The sequence below is a fragment of the Hyperolius riggenbachi genome, chromosome 2, assembly GCF_040937935.1.
Source record: "Hyperolius riggenbachi isolate aHypRig1 chromosome 2, aHypRig1.pri, whole genome shotgun sequence".
NCBI lineage: Eukaryota > Metazoa > Chordata > Amphibia > Anura > Hyperoliidae > Hyperolius > Hyperolius riggenbachi.
The window spans coordinates 92,217,425-92,227,155 of record NC_090647.1 but is presented as its reverse complement, the minus strand read 5'-3'; the positions used below and the strand labels follow the sequence as shown (position 1 = coordinate 92,227,155).

The following is a 9,731-nucleotide window of genomic DNA, read 5'->3' as shown; positions in this document are numbered from 1 at the left end:
AGTACAAAGCCTGCCAGTCAAACCAGCAGGTGGCGATCTGAACAAATATCAAATTGTCTTTTTCAATATTTACATAATATTTTCTTGATTTAAGAAGTTTGGAAAACAAATCATTATGTGTATTGCCTATTTGTTATTCTCAGTTACAATTGTATAGGTAGCAGGATAAATGCAATTTATATTTTATGAGCATGCTTTGCAATTCATGGCACATACACTTCATATTAAGAAAACATGATATGTGTAATTCATATTTCTCACGGCTGTGGCTTGTAGTTCCTGGCTATACTCAGGACACGCATAAAACGCATATAAAAACAATTCCCATACACTGTAATCATAAACCTTTATTTTACTTTCAGCTTCTGATACGTATAAATAAAATCATACACTTTAAAACAAATACATACAATTTAATTTAACCATCTGTTATATATTTTGTGCAATCAAGTTTAGTAATCCAGAAAATTAAATTATATACATATAATTTAAAAAAAACCTCTTTCCAGACAAAATTATATTATCCTGTCAATTTCCTCTCCTTCCCACTTGTCTTGCAAGATATAAATAAGAGTTCGAAGGATACCCGAGTTAAAAGAACAGAATTAAATAGAGTACATACATTGATCCGCAATGGCATCCATAGGGCACTCCCCAATTTCTTTTTCCAGCCGGGTGGCATGGCAAAGTAGATGGGTGGGGCATGACGGGGAATGTAGGGTTGGCGCAACTCTGCTTACAGCATAGGAGGAGGGTGAGGAGGCAAGCCAATGACAGCCCGGTGCTCACCAAAATTTACCGGATGGAGTACCCTGCTAAAAGAGCCCGGGAGAACACTGGGTAGACAGTCCTGTGTCCCCCCACAAGCCTCCTTTCTCCACAATTTGGCCCGCACTAGACTCCAACTACACATGGTCGGGGCCTTTGAACCAGATATACTAGCTTTTGCAAATGTGCAGTTGGATCTTGGACGCTGCTCTGGCTGTGCTCCTGTCTTCACATGCAGTACTGATGGTGCTGTGAGCACATACATCATGATGAGGAAGCCACCGAGACCACGGCCAGAGTGGCAGCCAGAATCCAAAGCGTATGTGCGAAAGCTATGATATCCATTACAGAGGTCCCAACCACAGGTGGGCAGACCCAAGTGCAGATCAAATTGTTGAGAAATGGAGGCTATTTAACTTGGATATCCTTTAAATGACCACTAACCTTCCACCACCCCCCCCCCCCAAAAAAAAAAATTAAAATTTAAAATACATACATATAAAATGTACATTTGTCCAAGAGAAAAAATGCACTATAAATTAACAATTGTTTAAAAGACCATTCTAATTTTCTGCTAAAGTCCATTGACTAGTGGAACAGTTGGTTGCGCCATTATCCGACATGACAGTTGTTCAAAACTAACAATCAGATCAGCTGCAGTCTGCCGTCAGTAAACATCGTTTGAGGAATTCTTGTTAAACAATGTTACGTGTTATTATGAAAATGATTGTTCATCATGAAAAAATCTGCTGAAAAATCTTGCCGTGGGTATGGACAGTGACATAGAAAAAAGGTAATTTATTGTGGGAATTTAAATGTATGTCTTTTAAATTCTACAAAAAAAGGGTTGTAAATAGCAGCTATATTCAGACTCTGGATCACACCCACTCCCCATCCCTACTTGCTGAGTCGCTGTCCACTGACACCTACTGGAGGGATGGGAAATAGCATCTCAGCCATGCTTATTTCCCAGTTTTTAAACTTTATATATATCTTACAAGAGGTGGAGATGGAGGCAGTCAGCTGCCTAAAGGTGCCCAATAATGATACAATCTTGATTGTGCAATCTTACCAAAATGTAGTAGACAGCGCTGGTTCAACAATGGGACCCCCATAGCAATGCCCTCCGTGCAGCCCCCAAGCAAACTCCCAGGACCCATCCCCCCACACTCCTAGCCACACAAAATCATTAGGTGTCCATCATATGTCCCCAAATGCATTGTTGGGGACCCCATTGTTCCCCTCCTCCTTTCCCTTACAAATCCTGAGAATACACACACCCCTGGCAGGACACAGGAGGCAGCACTTTGCTCTATGCTCTGGACTTCTCCCCACAGCCCCTCTCTTCCTCGCTCCATGCAGGCATGTATGGGGTCACCATAACTGAAAGGGAAGGGGGGTGGGACCTTAGGGGGTCTCTACAGGCTCTGGGGCCCTGGGACAATTGCCCCCTTTGCCTTTATGGAAGCGCCGGCCCTGGTAGTAGAAGGGTATACTGATTGAATATACTTTGAATGGATACTTTAGGTAGTCCCTTATATTACAAGCAAGTGGTAAGATTGTACAATTACGATCATTAGTATACACCTTAACAAAGTTTTTGCTGGGAAAGGCTATTAATAACTGAAAGTGAACCGCCATAATGTAAGCTGCCTCTGCTGCTTCCGTTGTGCAGACTCTACAGTGACTAGTGTACTGGCCATAGGAAAAACAAATGTGGTGCGTACATTGAAAAATGATGTGGGCAAATTTGAGTGCAGGGTGAAGCTGTAAGACAGCCTATCCCGCTGCAGCAAACTCCTGCCCATGCTTAATACTATTCCCCCTCCGGGTTGTAGCAACACGGGGGTAACACATCTTTCGGGCTCTGGCTGAATTGCCTCTTTTTTCTGCTAATTTGAGCTCTGGCTATGGCAGGCGCCCAAATTTGTCATGAGCACTGCTACTGCACTAATTCTGATTACAGCGTCAAAATCATCGGCGCAGTGCTGTGCCGAAATTAGTTTCGATTGTGGCAATTTTCTGTTTAAAGAAAAAATGTAGTCAACATTTTCTGTTGTGTTCCGAGTCCTCTGTGTTTGTTTTTTAAATTAAGAAACTAGGTTATATTACTAAAGTTTCATAATAGCCTTGGGCTTCAGGTAACAGTCAGACTTGCAGGCACAGTCCAGCCATCAGAGGAGATACTTCTGGCTAGGATCACACTGAGCTCTGCAGATTCCAGGCAGGAAGGGAGGAGGAGGCAGCAGACACCTCTAAAAAAACAGGCAGATCAGATAACACTAATTTGTTTTCTTTAGTTTAGCGGTCAGGATGTCAGCATTTCCAAACAGCCAATTATGTGCTGTAGGTCCCACATGATGACTGGAGGTGTCTTTGTAGCCTTCTACTTTGCCACTAGGGTGCAGTGTTTTGCATGATGAGGATTTGGATGCGATGTCCACAAAATGCAGCAGGCTAATTTTTTTCTGCGTACTTGTGTTTGGAAGCAGCCCATTGATTTCAATGGGCTGTACCTCCGCATCCAAGTTCACACGTGGGGAAATGGAGGGAATTCACAAGCCTGACTGCTGGTGGAATTTAACTTGTTACATTTGGGGCTTACTTAGGCAGTGGACCTGAACTTTTGCACAGGACAGAAGGAAAACATAGAAAAATGCACCCTGTATGTATTCAGAGAGTTTAGGCTGTCTAATTCCCCCTCATTTATGTCTAATCTGAAGTTGTCATTTGATATCCCCCCTGTGTCACATGACTGCCATGGCAGAGATGGCAGATAAGCTCATTTGAAAGCACAGGCTGTAAACAATATGTCTGCTTCCATGAATCAGGAAGTATAAACTGTGCAGAATTATTTTAGAATTTGTATCAGCTGTAACATAATACATGTTTTTGTTTAAAGTTTATTATGCTGTTGAGTATCTTTTAGAGAAGAGATGAGGTCTGAGTTCAGGTCTACTTTAAGAAGTAATATTAGTTTACAAACACTGAGAACATCAATAGGTTTGCTTTATCTGTTACCTATTTACTGCATCTCAAGCAGACAATAAACTGACTCAATAATTAACTAGTCTGGATTAACAAGTTAAAATGTAAAATGAAAAACAGAGTCACATTATTACCGTAGGTGACAAAACATCCTGAAATAATGATACTAACTTCCTGCAAAACTATATGATATGAACCATGTGGTTCTCATTGGCTTCAATTCACTAAGGGCTGTAAGCTTACAAAAATAAATAAATAACAGGTCAGTAAAATATCGCATTCTGTATTTTAGACTTTTTTTTCAAATTCAAGATTTTCACACCTGCAGTAATAGTTTGGTAATTTTCCTAAAAATGTTGCTTGGATTCACTAAGACCTGCAGGGTAAAAGTCTCACCAGCTGCAGCAGGCTTTGATTCCTCTTCTACAAGTGGTTTGCATGAGCTGTTCCTGCTTCTGTCCTGTAACAGCTTCAGCAGTAAAAGGCATCCCTATAGATGTGCAGGCATATCACTAGAGGACACTCTTCTGTGTGCCACCAGTCTGTACAGGTGCACGTGTAAAGGGATACAAAAAAGCATCTATGAATATGCCCTGCTACTGCTATTGTGTTATTATTTTTTTTTTCTGATTTCCCGTCCGGCCGTGCAATGGATCAAATGGAGTTTGTAGTAGGACAGGGTGGATCCTCCTATTGGCTCTCTCCTTTGTCTATCCACTTTACCAAAGGCTGATTGCTGGCTACCGACAGTTCCAGCCTGGTCTTAAAATATGAAAGAGGTTGAAGTTAAACAGATAAGTATACATTTTTCAGACTTAAAGAGGAACTCCAGTGAAAATAATGTAATAAAAAAGTGCTTAATTTTTACAATAATTATGTATAAATGATTTAGTCAGTGTTTGCCCATTGTAAAATCTTTGAAATCCCTGATTTACATTCTGACATTTATTACATGGTGACATTTTTACTGTTGGCAGGTGATGTAGCTGCTGCATGTTTTTTTGGCAGTTGGAAACAGCTGTAAACAGCTATTTCCCACAATGCAGCAAGGTTCCCAGACAGGAAACTGCCAGTAGTATGTACTCAAGAGTTTCTTGTGGGAGAGGTTTCACCACAATATCAGTCATACAGCGCCCCCTGATGGACTGTTTGTGAAAAGGAATAGATTTCTCATGTAAAAGGGGGTATCAGCTACTGATTGGGATAAAGTTTAATTCTTGGTCGGAGTTTCTCTTTAAGCCAGCATTCTAACTAATCACTGGGGATAAAGTGGAGAGGTAATGAGAGAGAAAGCTAGCTAATCTAACATATTCACAGATAGATCCATCTTGAGGAGCAATAGATTCTGCCTGCTAGAAGTTAATCCTCTTGTTAGCACAGCAATAGCTGTATAAATGTCTCCTGTTCACAAAAACCTAGTATGTATGTAAATAAAACTCTACAGGCTGTTCAGGAACAGGAGTAGCAATTTTAAGTTATCTTTTGAAAATCTTTTGATCTTTGAAATGAAATACAAACAGCTATTTGGAAATGAATCGAGAAACATGATGTATTTTGGGAAATACATATATATTATTTTGGGAAATACATTTATGTTACGCATCCTGGAATACTTCCTTAGAGGGGGTGATTTAAGGTGTATAGGAAAAAGGGGCACAGGGGAAATTTTGGCGCCCAGAAAAGCGATAGTAAAATATCGGTAATTTTACTGTTATACCACTCTTAGAGTACAAATGACAATAGTAAAATATTAGTAATAAATACTGATATTTTACGACAGCTAAACATAGCCCTATTCTCACACTGAACCCTCCCTCTACCAATGCCTAACCTTAACCCCCCTCCTAACCCTAACCACACCCCAATAGCTACTTTACTCCCCCCATGCCGCACCTTAACCCCCTGCCTAACCCTAACCACACCCCCATAGCTACTTTACTCCCCCCATGCCGCACCTTAACCCCCCTCCTAACCCTAACCACACCCCAATAGCTACTTTACTCCCCCCATGCCGTACCTTAACCCCCCTGCCTAACCCTAACCACACCTCCATAGCTACTTTACTCCCCCCATGCCGTACCTTAACCCTCCTGCTAACCCTAACCACACCCCCATAGCTACTTTAATTACCCCCCCCCCCCCCAACTTTAACCACTATTCCCTCCCATTGCAAATATTGCTCCGCCCACCTATGGCGGTGCCCAAACTTCTGCAGCTAACGTGTGCCCAAGTTTCCTGCTACCGATATCTGTGCCTTGTATACTCCGATATCTTACTCTGATAACTAATGCTTGGTCCCCTGCCCTTTTGGGCCCTTTAATACAGTTTGTTAAATTGAATGAATAATGTATTTAGATAATGTCTGTGCCGTTATTTCCTGCCTATCATATCGAGTATTATAACCCTCTGCTATATTTAGTATCATCCTTGATATTTGTTCCATCAGTATCTATGGGTAGCACATAATCATAAGTTGCTCCCCTTGTCATATATACATAATTAGGCTGGCTGATTACAGGCAGCGACTGGGATGACTGATTTATTTGTTGACAACATTTCTTAATCACATCATCTCAGATATGCAGCAGCACAGAAGCGCCACACGGATCTGTCTTTCTTTTATGATAAGGCTGAGCTCTCAGTATAAGAAGCTTCCTAATTCTTCCTACTCAATAATCCTTCCTGTCATTATCTTTCATGTTCTGAAGAGTAAACACAGCAGGCAGAGCCGTGATCTCTGAGTACCTGGCCTCCGCTGAGAGAGAAAGCGCAGGAAGACTGATAGCTTCTGCTGACGTCTCAATGTCCCCATAGAAAAGCTAGCTGTAGTCCATTTCGAAAGGAAGGTAATATAAAGTATATGGAGACTTCATCCACATGAAATAACAGTGTGCCTAGGCTGGTATCTATGTATATGAACATTTTTATTCTAAACTGGCTCATAAAAAAAGCTATTTTCCTTTCATTTGAGAGTTTGATATGCTCATCTGTGTATGTTAATAATTACTGGTGATAAACACACATTTCCACTGACTTAGGAAAGGACATAAACTGAGCCAGTCAAAGGCAGCAGCTTTAAGCATTATACTGTTAATGTACAGCCTGGGACATTACAGGTTGGAATTTTGTTCTGAAAATCCAGAAGAAATACACCAATTAGTGCAGAGCGAATCTAAAATAATCAACTATGAATCAGCACATTAATAGCACCTGCCATGCTGTTGAGGACTCCTTTTCTATGATTTTCAGCAGGGCCCCTTTAAGTGTTAGAATTACCAACATCCCTTTCAAAATGGAACTAGCATTTGTGTATAAAAATTCCATAACACACAGCATGCTAATAATATCTCTGAGGTGCCATCTTCTGCAGTTGTTCCACTATGCATCTGCCTGGATTGGCAATGCCTAAAATCAGCCCTCCCTTCAGCCCAATGGCTCGGTAGGTAAAGTAGGACAGGGTGGGCAGATGACATAGCCAATCATATGTCTATGAACGTTTTTAGTCACTGGATCCTATCACAAGCCAGCCCTAGAATTACCAGAAAATACTTTATATACTGTACAGCTATAATATATCATTTTACTAGTTTTGGTAATTCCTGCATACCTGAGTGTGGGGTTAACTTTGAAATCACAAAAATATCTTGTAACCCTCTAAAAAGCATAGCAGAAAATAGCTCTATATAAAGAAAACTTTGCATCAGTAGCATGGCCTTATAGGCTGTACATACATTCAGTCACAGTTTTATACAGTGTTGTGTTTTTTATCGCTGCAGTCCATATAGGTATTGTCATTCTCAAGTGTACAAAAACATCTATATCACTGTGCAAAATATATATTTCTACTCATGTCAGTTTGGCAGTCACAAAGTATGTGTCCATGAGGAGGCATTCATGATGAGTTGAGTGAAGGATGTCCACGCCCATGAGAAGGCATTTATGATGAGCTGAGTGAAGAATGTACACGCCCATGAGTAGGAATTTATGATGAGCTGAGTGAAGGATGTACACACCTATGAGGAGGCATTTATGATGAGCTGAGTGAAGGATGTGCATGCCCATGAGGAGGCATTTATGATAAGTACATTTAAAGACTATTGGCACTGCTGGTGACAAAGATAAAAACGCTCTCCGCTTGCTTCTGTGTTACCTTACACACAGGCCTCCTTCCTCTAACCTGGTCCAAATGAGAATTTTTGTTCCTAATCCTTATTTATATCGCTTTTTACCCTTTTTTGAATAATAGGTAATCATGAAGACTGAGACGATGAAGATGAAGCATATAAATGCCACAAAAGCCAATAAATATTTTCTGGTCTGGAAAAAGTGACAGTCTGAACATTCAGAAACTTCCTCTGGGCATGGGGCAAGAGTGGCTTCAATGCCTGGAAAGCCGTTATTTTGTATGATTTTTTTGTACAGAAACTTTGAATCTTTAGCCTCGTACTTATTGGCAACATATTTGAACAAGCCAAATTGTTTGTCCATCTTGTCTGTGAAAGCGTGAGCAAAATATCCACGTAGGTTTACTCCATCCAGCACGGTTGCTAAAAGAGAAATAAGATATATATTATGGCATGAGTTCATAATGCCAAGGGTCAAGGCCGAAAGCTAATATTGGATTACTGAACTCTCAGACAGCACTGCATTAAAACATGATTGCACAAAGGAAAACATTGCATGGGCTCAGAATACACTTCTGAAAACGCAGTTGTGAACTCAGTTTGTCGGTATGCGCATAAATGCAAGTTAACCTCCTTGCCGGTTCAATTCACGCCGGCAAGGAGGCAGCGCAGCACTTTTTTTAATTTTTTTAAATCATGTAGCGAACCCATTGGCCAGGCTGCGCAGGGGTCTGGGGCGGGGGGGGGGGACTCGGCGCGGCGGGTAGCGGCGGCGATCACGTACTACACGCAGCTAGCAAAGTTCTAGCTGCGTGTAGGAAGAAAAATTATGCAAATCGGCCCGGCGGGGCCTGAGAAATCCTCCTGCGCAGGTTACCCCGAGCTAAGCTCAGGATAACCGGCAAGGAGGTTAAAACTCTACCATGGAAAAAAGAAACCTTGGGCCATATGTTATTCACTTTTCCACCTGAGTTTTCTCCTCGGTGATATTTTTACAACTTGTAAATAAAATGCCTTTTAAACAACCAACAAGCAAACAAATACTCAAAATTATCTTGACAGTACTTTTTTTTACTTAATTTTTGGTGTTTTTTTTTCATTGTAATATGCCCAAAAAAAAGTTATTTTAAATAGAAGAAGAAAAATTTTCTCCTAGGAAAAAGTTTTCTCCTCTGTGATATTTCCATACTTTATCATAAAATGCTTTTTAAACCACCAGCAAGCAAGAAAGTACTCAAAATAAATTAAATAGTAAATTTCACCAAGTTGTTGGTACTTTTTCAGCTGTAAAATGCTGAAAAGTTATTTTAAAGGACTTATGATGCGAAACAAAAAAAAAAAAATTCAGTACGGGCCCGTTTCCACTTGTGTGGTGCGGAATCGCCGCTGATTCCCCGCTGACGAAATTCCATCGGGTGCGGTTACGCATGCGTATTTTACTGCGATTTCACATAGGTTAGTATGGATACAATTTTAACCATGTCACTGCCTGTGTGATTTAACATTAGTTCCTATGCGAAATCGCGGTAAAATACGCGAACCAAAACCGCATTGCGATTTCCCTATTAAATACGTTAGCGGTGATTCGCATAGCGGCGTGCGGGGTGCGAATTCTTAAGGCTCCTCCGTGCAGATTTCTCCCGCACAGAAAAACGCTCAGGATTACTGACAAGTGAAAACAGGGCCATCCACTTGTATTGGCTATGCGAATCCGCATGCGGACAACGCATGCAGATGCGCCATAGTGGAAACGAGCCTGTACCTCTTATTAATTGCAGTCCTCCTGTGAGACAATCCGCGCCCTCTGTTTCACTTTCATTAGCTTTATTATCTCTCTACAGGCTCCGGAGC

The 9,731-nt window shown here is 41.0% G+C and overlaps 1 protein-coding gene across 1 annotated transcript in view; it reads right to left on the bottom strand.

Moving 5' to 3' along the window:
- Positions 1-7,965: 7,965 nt before the first annotated feature.
- The window catches only part of KL (klotho), a 56,952-nt gene continuing 55,186 nt past the window's right edge, over positions 7,966-9,731 (bottom strand). Inside the window, exon 5 of the mRNA XM_068265909.1 lies at positions 7,966-8,303. Within this exon, the coding sequence (XP_068122010.1) occupies positions 7,966-8,303 (338 nt within the window). The remainder of the gene's footprint in view (positions 8,304-9,731) is intronic.